Below are 14388 nucleotides of genomic sequence, written 5' to 3'. Positions count from 1 at the left end.
AAAAACAGAATATCATGATGCACAGACTGCATACAGGTATATCTCTGTCAGCCTTTCCTGCATTCGAGATATGTACAGAAATAAGAGAGGCCTCAACTTTTAAAGCAGTTTTTGTTCAAATAATTAATATCTTTGATGCCTGAAGATCCATCGCAACAGTGGAACAAAACCAGTGGAATGCCACAACTTTTTAAAGTTCCCTATTTTAAAATATTTATTATCTTACAATCTATTGAAACATAAAAACTAGCAGTATTTACCAAACTTCGATATCTACAGATCTATATAGCCTATTTGCAGATTTGTATAAGTATACTATCAGTCTGTCAGTATTATATACTTTTATATCGTTTTAAGTTTTTCTTGTTCAAATTATTCATAATCTTACAATATGTTGCAAGAGAAAACTATCATTATTTACCAAACCCGTAAACAGACTCATTGCTCATGCTGTCATAAAAATACACGCCCACAAACTTGAGCAAAATACAATTTTTCGAATCTTTTCTTTTCAAATAATTTTACCAGAAAACTAGCAAAGCTTTACAAAACAGAGTAAACGTAGACCAATCATTCATGCTTCCATAAAATACATGCCCACAAACTTTACGCTACCACAATACAATTTTTTGAAGCTTTATTTCAAATAATCTATATCAGCATATTCTTACAATCGATTGCAACAGAAAACAAATATTATATACCAAACAGCAAACATAGATTAATTACTTGTGTTGCCAGCCGTAAAACCGTGCCCCCACAAACAGACAAACGTACCACAATACAATTTTTCAAAGCTTTTGTTTTAAATATTCTATATTCTTACGATTCATTGCAACAGAAAACCGACAGTACCGGTACGGTATTTACCAAACAGAGCAAATATCTGAACATTCATCCATAGCACTGTAGCACATTAATCATGATTGCATACAAATGCATACCTGCATGCGCACAAACCTAACCACTGTACCACAATACAAATTTTCCCTTTCAAATAATCTATATTCTTACGATATGTTGCAACATAAAACCGACAGTATTTACCGGTACCAAACAAAGCACATTAGAATAGAATATTACAAAATTAATCATGATTCTATAAAAATGCACGCCCACAAACTTTACCGGTACCACCATACAATTTTTCGATACTTTTCTCTCAAATGATCTATATTCTTACGATTTATTGCAACAGAAAACCAGCAATGTAGAGTAAATATAGACTCATGCTTACACTAAATTGCTTGTTCCTAAACTTTACCCCAATACAGTATGATGCAACTGGACAGAAACCCAGCAAACCGCGTGTTTTTGGTGACGTTGGGGATTTCTGTTGTCACGCATCGTTAATTTTTATCGTTTTCTGTTTATTTTCGTCATACGAAACACACCATTTTACGGAATTAATTCTAATAAAATAAAAAATTAACATATGAATTTTCTCCGTTTGTCCCGGGAGAAAGGAATGACGAAGGAGCAGCTTAATTATACAATAAACCACGACTTCTCGTCATGTATTCAACCCACGTCGGGTAAGGCATAAGGCATGGGGATAGTTGACCGGGCATTTGCTTCAGATGCTTGCACATAATCCGATACAAAAAAAAATTCTTGGTGACTCATGTTATGATACATCATCAGTTACTTCCAGCTCCTAGCGTTTGTGGTGAACGCTATTTATTTATTATACATACATTGTCGAGGCAAATGAAGATACATACATACTGTACATACAACTTCTGCAACAGTCGGATCTTGTAATGTCGTTCCGGATGCTTGGGAAGCAGAATAATATGATTTTGATAGGTAAGAAAGATGATGAGGTTAAAACATATGGTACCACGGCTTCTCGTCCGGTTACCACTACCAGTCCATGTTGGGTACGGACTACGGACCAGTTATTGGACACGTAGTGGACATAACGATCGTTTCAATATTATGTTGTTGTTGTTCTTGTTCTTTGACACGTTTTTAAAAAGTCGCTTTTCTCTTTTATTACTGGACTAATTGCTTTGAAATTTTCAGCGGTTGAAGATGAAATTTTTCTCCAGAAGGCTATTACTTTTATTTATTTCAAATATTTCTGTTAGCTCTGTAAGATTTGTTTTTGTTTGCTATGACGTCATTAAACGTTCTGCGGATATCGGACGCCATTTTGTGTCCAACGGACCTTCTTGCAATTTCAATTCACGCTGTCACAAGACAGGACCTTCTAAAGATAGAGAAGTTCTGGTACCGTAACACAGCGCGGTGACACTGAACTAACTCGTAGCTGTCAAAAGCTTGAAAATCCATACAAATATGAGAAATAAAAAGATGAAACTTGGCAGGTGGGTAGAGTTGTGTTTCTTTTAACCATATTTGAAAGTTTCGCGTTTCTACATTTGAAGGAGGGGGAATAGGGGGTGTGCATTTCCGATACGTCGATAATATCTTTGTCAACCAATTTGCGGCCACCGTGTTTTCGTCTGTTTGATTGCTGTGATGGGGTGCTTTGTTTATAATTTAACGAGTTTTGTTCGAAATAACCGTGTTCTTGAAATATATGACGGTCAGAAATGCAATTAGAAGCCCAATGTTTTCACGCTGTCACAAGACCAACAATTGTCAACCAATTTGCGACCACCGTGTTTTGTCTGTTTGATTGCTGTATGGCTGCGTATGCGATAGTCTCGACGCAGCAGAAACGATGATCAAGGCTTGAAATCCGTGGTCGCACACTGGTCGTTCGGTCGCAAATACGTCTTTCGAGTGCCGTACTTTGGGGATTTGTATAGCTTTAACCCTTTGTCGTAGAAAGTTAATACGAGGTTTAGCGTGTAGAATAAATGCCGCCAATGCACCCACGGTGAAAAAATTAACGGGTTAGATATATTGGTTTTTGTTTTATAGCGGTTTGAATGAAATTGTCCGCAGACTGGCTACACCACCCTAGGCCTGGTGAGTTGTCCGTGTAGTCGAATTGTCCATCAGCCCTAAACAGCTATGACAGTCACTGTACCAAAAATTGTACCCCGATTCGGCTGGTGTTAAGTTGACGCATGTTATTTAGTAACGTTTTTATGTGAAATGTTTGACTGTGGTTCGGTACCTGATCCGATAATACGGTACATAATTGACTCATATCACGAGATATTTCAACTGATGTTTCAATTGTCACAGGACCTAAAATATCTATGACAGTCCCTGTACCGTCACGGTACCCCGATACAGGTACTGGTAAGTCACCGCCGGAATGTTAGTCGTTGGTCACCGCATATGATTTTTGGGGAATTGTTCTGCGTGTCCATATATTTGAGCATTGCTCTCTTGTTATTCCTTTTCAGGTGCATGGACTTGATGGTGAAGGAAGCCGTGACGTGACCCCAACGACTAACGTGACCCCTACGGCGCCGGAGAGTTTAGCAATTTTTAATTCCCTTTTTCGAAGACTGAAAGGGCGTTTCAAAATGCACCTACTGACAATTTTGCTACTTCGATAACAGCTTGATCGTTCTGATATATCGTGCACATGGGCCTAGTTTGTCCTTCATGTTGGTGAGAGGGCGTTTGAAGACAATGTAGGACCTAATATCAATCATATGGCGAACCACGGCCTCTCGTCTAGTAGCCAGTCCACGTCGGATATAGGATTAGGTAAACAGTTATTTGTTCAATTGCATGAACTTGATACTGGAGGAAGCTGTTATCGACCAGCGGTCACGTCGGTCACGTCGACCACCCTATGAAAGAGATGAGTCCTTTCCTCACTTAATCCTCTCGCACGTAATTATTCTCAAACGATTCGAATCCACTCAGAATAATAAGAAGTGCGGAGACGGCATCCTTTCCAATTTTATTTTGGATATAATCCACTATAAAACGGTTTTATTCTGTATTTCTTGAATTGGGTCGTCGAAAAACTGCTGACAGTTTCATAGGAAATAAACATGACCGCTTATAATATTTTGTGAGTGTGTGTCTTTAATTTTAATAATTCCGAGATTAGATGGTGAAGATTTCGAAAAACCTCGTAGGTAGAGGCGAGAAAACACAGAAAACTTGCATGATCCCTACAAACGAGCGTGCATTTTCAGATCTTATTTTTTTTTGCAAACAATCAGAATCGTCTCGATGCGGGGTTAGATGGTAAAAATTCCAGGAAATCTGGTCCCGAAATAGCGACCCAAGTATATACTTAATGGTGGTTTCTGAGGATAAGATTCACATAATCATCCCGGGGGACATCCTCTTGAACCAATGACAGACATACTTGCGTGAACCACACTGCAATTTTGAGAAGTCAAGTTTGAATAAGGTAGTGATGTCTGGCAGGACAATATAAGAAGTTGTTCGAAAAAATATACATTTAGTACTGGATCTAGAAAGAAATCTACATATATATTAGATTTTATAACAAGGAATATGAAAAAGCATTTCATCTCCGAAAGGAAAGAATAATAGAAGTCAATAACATAGTGTGTCTCTTGTCCAAGTCATGGGTCATAAAATTGGGTATGTGAACCAAGATGGTAGACACTGGATCTAGGGTTAGGCCATAATTTTATTCCAATTTTTCTCATTTTAGTTCTATTACAAGTTCGGGAACTAGTCAAGTGACTCCCGTAGTATTTATACCTGAAATTATGGGCTAACCCTAACATGGTACACATACTACGTTCCGGTGTCCGCCATCTTGGTTCACATACTTCGGTAGTGAACAATACAGACATAGTACAAGGTTGGTGGAGGAAGCTGTTACATCACCAACAAACAAACCCCAGTGTGTTCTGAAACTATGATTCCGAAAACAGAATGAGTTAGTTAGCCAACAAAGTCTTCAAAAAAAAAGTATTCACAAAGAAATGAGGTAAACCACTAATAGCAATATTTTGAAACGTCACTCAGACCCACACAATCAACCATGCCAGTTCTGTTATCGGTAACTTCATAAAACGCTCCCCTTTTAACAACTCATATAGTGTTGTGTGAGCTTTTGGTAGTCAAAATTCTGTCCCCCTAGTGCCAGAAGTACCCTGGAGTTGGAGTTTTTAAGGCTCAGTGTAGAATTTGTAGAGTAGAAGCCCAATGATTGGATTGAGGGGGTTCACATGGTTCCTGCGAACCTGTTTTAAAATGTTATGATAATCAGCCAACCCCATCTTGATTTTTAGAGCTATAAATGATGGAACCTGTAAGAATTTTTCAAAAAAATTTGGCCGCTCCAGAAGTGGGTGTACCGATATGGAGGTAACTAATATTGTTCGCCCATTTCACATCAAGTTGTGTAGTAAGTGGAACCTATTGGCAGGGGGTGTATTCACTTGGCGAGCACAGACAGTCTCCGAACTCGTAATAGAACTAAAATCGGGAACAAAATTATGACCTAACCCCAACCTGGTACACACACAAAAATTTGGAATCCCATTATCAGAAGCTCATAGCTCTACAGTGGTCAATTACAACTCATTTTTCTCTGGCTTAAAATCGGATGATCAATACAGTCGTTCTGTAGATATCCGTGACATTAGCAATCGATAAATTTTATACGAAAGTTCAGCTCCTATCCGCCGACTTGTTTGTAAAGTTCCGACACCCCTTCGTACAGGGATATCTGCAAGCAACATTTCCGCTTTTGAAGTATCATTTCCGCACGATTCATAAGCTTTGATAAGAGAGAGCAGTGAAGGGTAACGGTCAGATATTGCTGTAGCCATGACTGGAGTTACCTGCAATAAATCAGGATAATTTGATATCGGGGAGAGTAGAGTCTATAACTGACACGGGCAAACTACAGACCGTAGGCCAAACCCGGCCCGTTGGCTAATTCAATCTGATCCGCCTGATACTGCCACAAGGAAATTTTTATGTTTTAGCTAAAAAAAAAATAGATCACGAAATTTGCTGAGATTGCAATTAAATTTAGTTTTGGCATGAGGCTTATTGTTTTCTACTTTTCCACACTGTACCGGAATACCAACGTCTTCGAAAATAGGAATATTGCCGGAATATTTGCTTTTCCATGATGATCGATATAAGCTATAATACCATGAAGTCTGTTTTAAAACAACATAAAAGTGCGCTCCAGAAGTGTGTGTACCAATATGGAGGTAACTAATTATTTTCGCATATTTTACATCAAGTAATGTAAAGGGACTGAAGCGTATGGGCACTTGGCTAACACAGACAGTTCCCGATCTCGTAAGATAACTAAAACAAGGAAAATCGAAATGAAATTATGGCCTAACCCTAACCTGGTACACATACTTCGGAAGTACCCATAAAAAGCACTTACATTATGAAACTGTTGCATCATTTGCTTCCAGACTTTTTTCAATCCCTCTCCAGTTTTAAGGTTGATTTTTACAGAAGGAATTTCATTAATAAAGAGAACATCATTACGCTTCATTCGTTTGTAAGGTGCCTCACCGATCGACTTTGTGAGCTGGAACACAAAGTGAATAAATTTTTAAAAAAGAAATTTTTTTTTGAGACTCTTATTTTAAATCTCTGTACAGTGTACACGCACCACTGATATATAGGGTGTCCATGAAGTCTTAAAAAATTTTAATTTGCAAAGGAATTTATTGATACTACATATTGTTTTGACGTATTAAATGAAGTAAAAATACTTTAACAATTACTGATTAAAATGCAACGAATCTGTTTGGGATATATTGAGAATTGCCTTCATAACAAAATTGAAATTTTGTTGAGGACTTCATGGACACCCTATATGTAGGGTCAATAAAGAGAATCAAATTTTAATAAAAAATCTTTGACCTATGTAACCCTCATTCAAAAGACTATTAAGAACGCATAGTAAATATAACGCTTTTATTATTTTTTTCATTCTTTGACTTTTATTTCACGTCTTTCTCTAGGTACAAGGCCATGTACAAACACCATTGTTATACAAGGAATCACTATTCTTAGATAAACCAGGCCTTTTCAGTTTGGCATTGGGCCTACCCAATTTGTGGTGTGAAACGCTATTTGGACCAGAGATGTGTAATCTCCGTTCCAGAACCACATAAAGATTGAGTTTTTAAAACAGAGTCACGATTGAATAAATGAGGTAGATATGAAACAAAAAAAGCATTGCTGAAATATAGGTACGTGTGCATTGATACAAATACGGCAATGTGGAGATTTTGCTGAAGAGATCAGTGGACTGGCATGGACTTGTTCTGGCCATTTCAGGCTTGTTGCATTTACCTGTTTAACCATGGCGACGAGTTCTGTAGGTTTCTCAATATAAAGCACAGTTGTTCGACATTCAATCTGTAAGTCAACCAAAACTTCTTCAATTTCATCTTGAGAGACTTCTGGTACACTTGGCGTTTTTTTCCTCTTCGCAGTTGTGCCTTTTTCTGGATATAAAATAGGCTCAATCGTAAGGTATAGAAATACCACAGCATACATTAAATGGGTTAGTGGCTTTTGCACGTTGTTTGGATATGGAGTAAAAATTTATACACAAATCATGGCGTACCCATGGATTGCGAGTCAGAACACCTCCTTTTTTGAAATGTAAAAAAGTTATTTTTCTGTTTCATATTAAGCACAATTCTTCGTGGCTTGAAACGTTTTTCGTGACACAAACCCAAAATTGTCTTCGACCTTGAGTCAGGAATGGATTTCAAATTTTATCAGAACACAACAGCCCTACCAGTCAAAAAGCTTGACGTCGGGTAATTAATCGGCAATCGGTTCAATAAAAATTACTGTATTACACCTTGTCTTTCTTACTCGGCAATTAGAAATTACAGAACCCCCTTCCTCTCTTAAAAATTCCTGGATACGCCCCTTGACACAAACCCAAAATTGACTTTGACCTGGAGTCGCAACAAGATTTTGAATCTTTTCTTGACCTGAAAGCGTTGTTACCAGTCATAAAATAAAGCTTGACGTCAGGTAATTAATTGGCAAGTGGCAAAAAAAAAATTATTGTATTGCACCTTGTCTCTCTAAGTTGGCAATTTGAAATGTCACTTCTCCCCCCCCCCCCCTCCCCCCTTTGAAAATTCCTGGGAAACGTTCAATGTCAGATAATTAATTGGCGAGTGGATAAATAAAAATTATCGTAGTGTACCTTGTCTTTTCTCCTCTCTTCTCTGTTTATTTTTTAAATTCTTATTATATTTTTCCAAACCATGGCAGACCAGATGAATGTTGACCCCTGGATTTTCAATTTGCAGCTTTTTAACCCACTTTGTCAAGGTTTCTTCCTGAATATTTGAAAATTAAACAATAGGATTTTCATATAAGAAGAGCCAATGAGGAGAGCCCAATAATATGATGGACCTCTTTTTAAGCGCCGCTTATTCATGGTCTCACTTCAAACAAGGCCCAGTATAAGCAAGAGCATATCCAACCAAAATTGGGGAGGGGGAGCAATTTTGTGGTATTTGCAGTGAGACATCAATTCCTAAGCCTTTTCCAACAACATTCTACTCCTTGAACGATTCACTAAAAACTGACTTTTCCTGGCTTGCTATCAATATTCCTTTTACAAAATGAACCAACTGAGATAGAAGAAGATGTGCGCTTGAATACTTTGGATAACTTTGACAGCAAAATAAGTCTGAAGAGTGATTCTTTAAGATATGGTTAGATCAGGGGTGGGCAACATACGGACCCGGCCCGCGACAAGATTTTGACCGGCCCGCTGACTGTATCCAACCACACTCTGTAATGTGGTCCGACGCATCATTCCTGAAAGTTACCGATCGCTCTACTCTCACCACACTGTCAGCTGGTGTAATGAACAATTGCCTTAGTGAACAAACAATTTGCGGTAGCACACTTATTAAACAAACAATAGAAGGTCAAAGCAGAGGGCGTTGTAAACATTCCCACTACTGTTATCAGTTATATTTAAATTCTAAATATAAATAGATTTTAGAAATTAGATTTTATATTAATATTAGGTTTTATTAACCATAAAGTATCCCAAGAAACATAAAATTGACAGAGAGTGTCGAGTATTTAACAAAGATTGGATACAGAAGTATTTTTTGTAATAATCCAGCCCGCCGAGGACTTCATTTTCCCACATCTGGCCCGCCGACTAGAGAAGTTGCACACCCCTGGGTTAGATAATAGTGGCAGCTTTTATCAGTTCAGAAACCTAAAAATTGGCACGCGTCTTTTTCTGTTCTGCGTGCTTTTCCTGATTAATATGACCATCCATATATAACGTTAGGCATATTTCTTTGTAAACCAGAAAACAGTCAAGAACAGTATAATATTCCAGTAAGATATGAACTTGTTGCGACCTTGCAGGTGGTCACGAGGCGCGTAAAAAAGCATGGGCCGCAGAGACGTTTTCCAGTACTTTGAACAGACACAGTAGGATTTTGAGCCTGGTGCCAAGTTATCGACGGCGTTGTCATTGTATCGTAAATTCATTTCGTTTGAGGCGTCGAACAACTGCAGAGGGATTTTTCTTACGAATAATGGGTGCCCAGCACTGCATTTCATTACGCAAATATATGGTATGGTTTCACCCATTCCAATTTTTGGCCGGCACATTATTTGATAGTTTTTCTTAATGTGAAATGTGTTTAAGTGTGCTTTTTTTTTTCTAGAAGCATATTGAGTGCCCGACATTGCATTATATTACGCAAATATATGTTATTTTTTTTCTTTTCCGGTCATTTCAATTTTTGCAGGTTCGCGGTTACATTTAATTTGATTTTACCGAACCGCCAGGGTAGAAAGGTTGGGAACCACTGATCTAGTCCATTAAACACTTTTGTGCCTGGCCCCCTGAAAATCACTTTGTGGCCCCCCAAAGAGGCCGAGGGACCAATTTGAGAAATTCTCTTAATTGAAAAAAAATCAGATATAAATAAAATCTTCCTTACATTAGAAAATGCGTTAATTTGTGCATGGACCATTTTAACAAACTCTGAAGCTGGGAGTGCCACCAACATCTCAGGTTCATCATGTATTTCTGATGATTGACCCCCAACCTCTGTTGTTGTGGTAACCTTTCTGCTCCATCGAACACAGGGAAGGTCAAATAATTCTCTCTGGCAAGCCGGTTCAAATCCATCCTGAAATGTAATAATTTTCCATGTTGAATAAAGGCTTTGACCAGACTGTGCCTTACCCCGCAAACTAGTATTAATTGGACTCCAGGGATGTGTAATGTCGTGAAAATTTTGACTTAAGAAATCAAATTTTGATGATAAAATCTTTAATGTATGCAAGCCTTTAATAACGACTGTTAATTAAGAACGCTTAGCAAATTAATTCTGTTTCAATAGAAAGTTTTAATTTACTTTATCACTATCTGAAATTCTGAATCCTGACTTTAATTAAGAAGTTTACGAATGAGACTTTGACCGATGATGCAGCCATTGAGGGTTACAGGGATCGTAATAAATTAATTTCAAGTTCTTTAACCGCGCCGCGTATTGCACCTTTGGTGTGCTATTCAATTCAAGCGTACCCTTACCAGGTAAAAAATCATGGCTGTACCCCTGCTCCGACTCCAGAGCGAATTCGCTAATTGATTATTGTTCACAATTGAGATGAGTTATTTTCAACTCCGCAATGGTACAAGAACTCAATACTCACAATAAATATAAAATAAAATACTCAATTCAAGTATGTCTATCATAATAATTAATACTGACCAAAGTAGTCACAGTTTACCTTCAATTCAGACATGAAGTCAAAATCTTCGAACATTGACACAATCAATTGTGAGACTAAAACTTTCATGTATTTCAGGCATTCCTCTGGTTTCAGTGCTTTTAGATGTAAATTCAGTGCTTTCCTTCGATCAGCTTCTGCTTTTTTAGCAATTTTTGCTTTTTCTGATTCAGGGTTTTTTCTGGGGGATTTTCGTTGAATAGCGTTAGGAACGGGTTTCAGATAACTAGCATCATCAGCATTTGTAAGGTCTAATGTTTCAATGTTCGTTTTACATTTACCAGGAGAATTTTTTTCCCTGATATCCTGCATAGAGTTGGTAAATGAATTTAGAGATCCCATTTCATCATCACTAATTGTGAGATCCAATGTTTCAATGTTCATTTTACAAGGTGAAATTTTAACTCCAATACCCTGCTGAACATTTGAGTTTATAATTGAGGTCACATTTTCTTTGTTTGTTAATGTTGATGTGTTGTTCTGTATTTTAAAAACCGGCAGGTCTTCCTCTTCTTCAGAAATTTCAATTGAATTCGAGCCCTTCATTTTTAATCTCGCTGATAGCGGGACATATTCTTCATCACTAATGTTTGATTCAACATTATTGCTGAAATGAAGATAAAAAATTTAGATGGTACTTAAAAATTTGACATTTTACAACTGGCACATTGGCTAAGCATTAGGATATGCTTGCCCTTACATCTTTGATCACCCTGCATGGGTTTACAAGTTCATATTCTGTGTCTGGTGTAGTTTAGTACCACAAGTATTGATCATTTCGGATTGAAAAAGAGATATACCATATACACCCATAATAAAATATTGATGTTTGGGATCCAAATTCGTTAATTGATTCAGATGCATTGTGTACTGAATCTCAGTGTTCAATTAGAAAACTCATAGGGTTTGGCTACAGTGGGTAGTAAAATAAATGTTGACTTATCTTATCAAATTATTAAATTGAGTTGCGTGCGCAGGATTCCTGTATAACACCATATTTTGTATTTTACTAATAGGAAATTAACATTAAATACTGACATTTTGTTAACAATTTGAATTAACACTGATATTCGATAATTCAATTTTTCATAATTACCAGGTAGCCTGATATTAAAAATGTTAATATAAAAATTTGGCAGCGAAAATATCCAAATTAGTTGAGCTAGTTTGGCTGATAAATAGCTAAAACAGGTCAGAATTCTATTCCTGTTTCTACTCGCGGTGGTATGGACGTGCATGCCCCATAGTTTGTGATCTATCCAGGCCAGTCTGGATTTCATGGCCTTTTTGAACGAGAAATCGGGCGTGCAATCAGAAATTCCCGCGTGCAAATAAGAATTCCTGGCGTGCAATTATAGCTCACGACGTGCAAAACAACTGCGCTCGCGTGCAACTGACTTTGACATCAGATACCTCTCAATACATCCGCGTAAAATTACCGGTATCGGAAAAAAATACGTTGAATCAGAGAAAAAAATGGACGTTTGACCTTTGACCCCAAACATTATTTCTACAGTTTGTCGATAATTTTTAGAGTGTTTGTGCGACTTTGGATACAGGTACTGTTCAGTACATACGCGTAAAATTATTGGATAAAAAATACGTTGAACCAGAGCAAAATGGACATACTTTGTCATTAATTTTGGTAGTGTTTTTACGTAGAATTAATGGATAAAAAATACGTCAAATTAGAGCAAAATGGACGTTTGACCTTTGACCCCAAACATTATTTTCATACTTTGTCACTAATTTTGGGAGTGTTTGAGCAACTTTAGATACCGGTACTGTTCAGTACATTCGTGTAAAATTATTGTATGAAAAATACGCTGAATCAGAGCCGTACTTGGCCATTGGTGCGGAGGCGATCTTTTCGTCAATAACTATTCTCACGGGATTCCTATCATTCAACACGATATGGACCTTTCCCCGAGCATCGACTTCCTTGTTTACTTCGTGACATTGGCCAATCAGCAAGATGCAAAAAAGGACGTAACAATGAGAGGAATTTTTCGCGGGTCAAAGGTCGGGGAAAGGTCCATGGTCTTTTTTGCTTCGCAATATTTAGATCAGACCAAATCTTGCAAGCTGGTATTTGTCGACAATTGTGGAGTTAGAATATTTTGGCATCTTTATATTACTGGATTATTGATTTTAAAACCATTTAAACCGATTTACATTGGTGAGCAATTGCAAATTTTCGGCGTGCAAAATTGATTTCGCTCGCGTGCATTTTTGCGGAGCGCTAGCGCCCTCGGGCGTGCACCTGCCATGGAATCCAGTCTGGTATCCAGGAAAGAAACAATTTCTTAGGTTTAACATCAGTATTCTGATTTATTTTTTACAACATTCTGAATCAGATTAAAAAGCTAAATATATGGGAAATATCGGTCTACTTTTTGCAGACACTGACACAATACCGATACCGGAAATATTGTCTATAACGATACATCCCTCTGTATGTAGTATGTGTAGTACCGGTATGTAGTATGAATATATAAATCCTATCCTACTTTGTGCTGTATTTTTTCCTCTTCTTTTTCACTTTCAACAGAACTCCGTTCGTTGTTTTCTCATCTTCGCTGTCACTAGATGACAGCTGCCAGTTACCAAAAGATGTCATTTAAATATTTTAACACAAAGCGACTCAAAGAGAAATTAAAGTTAACCTACGGTACAGCTACGCTTAGCCAGAATACAGCAAAATTCACAACGCACTGGACAAATTTCGCGCTTCACAAAAACCGCCAATGTATCCACGAGTTGTCAGTAGAGAGCTCAATGTTTTTTCCGACCTTTGACCCAATCAAAATATTTTCTAAACGCAAGAGAGAGAGAGAGAGTATTTCATATTGCAAAACCAAGAAAACAATATTTGCACACATATATAAATATCGAATAAACATATGCTATCGTTCATGACTGGGAGGCAACAAATAAGACTTACGGTGTCAATGCACTATTTTCGGTCGCTTGCGCCTGGCACACCCGCGTGCCAGATTATGTTCTGTTCAACTTTTTGACTGCAGTACCTATATTTTCTAACTATATTTTTTCAAATCAGATAATTGTTAATCCATGAATTGTCAACTTGCATCTTTTTCGCCCATCTTGTCAAGTTTTTCTTCTAAATATTTGAAAACGATAACATATGGTTTACATTGTTCTTGAAATCACTATCATCCCCGAAAAATGTTTCGACAAAAACAGTTATTACAGCGTTTGAATTGATTATGATGGCATCAGGGGTTGAAAAAAAATATATTGGGTCCAAATCCTATACTTACCCTTTCTACAGTGTAATAAACCGAGTAGGCCAATCCAAACAGATTCCAGTCTTACCAACTATAGTAACTCCTTACCTACAAGTGTGGTTTTGTGTTTAGAGAGAAAAGAATAGAAAGAAATATTCCCTATAAAACACAATGGACGAATAATTATTATAAAATACCCACGCTCATTCAAAAACACACGTGTATAACTTTTAAGTTACTTGGCAATCCCACAATTTCGTAAAAATGTTATCGTCATGCCACTGGTCATCTTCTAGTGTAAATATTAATCACATCAGCACATATGGTGGATGCTGATCTCGATGACCGTATCAGTCGCTCCTATCCATGTCAATCAATTTTATCGCTGTCACCATTTTATTCTACTGATGACAGTATTTTTTGCTTGCCGAAATATTAAATCTCTTTCTCCAAGTGCTTGAAGATGGAAGAAACCTCCAGTCTAGGA

At 37.4% G+C, this 14388-nt stretch overlaps 1 protein-coding gene across 1 annotated transcript; it reads right to left on the bottom strand.

Annotated features, from left to right (window-relative positions):
* Window positions 1-4376: 4376 nt before the first annotated feature.
* LOC120327619 (structure-specific endonuclease subunit EME1-like) lies at window positions 4377-13381 on the bottom strand. Its single transcript, XM_078114850.1, has 7 exons — window positions 13161-13381; window positions 10651-11257; window positions 9855-10046; window positions 8078-8213; window positions 7201-7355; window positions 6278-6427; window positions 4377-5711 (listed from the first exon to the last, which is right to left on the bottom strand). The coding sequence occupies exons 1-7, from the start codon at window positions 13268-13270 to the stop codon at window positions 5478-5480; spliced, it is 1584 nt and encodes a 527-aa protein (XP_077970976.1). The 5' UTR covers window positions 13271-13381; the 3' UTR covers window positions 4377-5477.
* Window positions 13382-14388: the final 1007 nt, after the last annotated feature.

The sequence above is a fragment of the Styela clava genome, chromosome 7, assembly GCF_964204865.1.
Source record: "Styela clava chromosome 7, kaStyClav1.hap1.2, whole genome shotgun sequence".
NCBI classification, from domain to species: Eukaryota; Metazoa; Chordata; class Ascidiacea; order Stolidobranchia; family Styelidae; genus Styela; species Styela clava.
This window is presented reverse-complemented; position numbering and strand designations above follow the sequence as displayed.

Excerpts from the sequence above, each read along its gene's own strand:
- LOC120327619 (XM_078114850.1), bottom strand. The coding sequence starts at position 13,270 with ATGACATCTTTTGGTAACTGGCAGCTGTCATCTAGTGACAGCGAAGAT. Across the intron at positions 8,214-9,854 it reads AAATTAACGCATTTTCTAAT|GAAGAAACCTTGACAAAGTG; the intron begins GTAAGGAAGATT and ends TCAAATATTCAG. Across the intron at positions 7,356-8,077 it reads AAGAGAGGAGAAAAGACAAG|AAAAAGGCACAACTGCGAAG; the intron begins GTACACTACGAT and ends TTTTATATCCAG.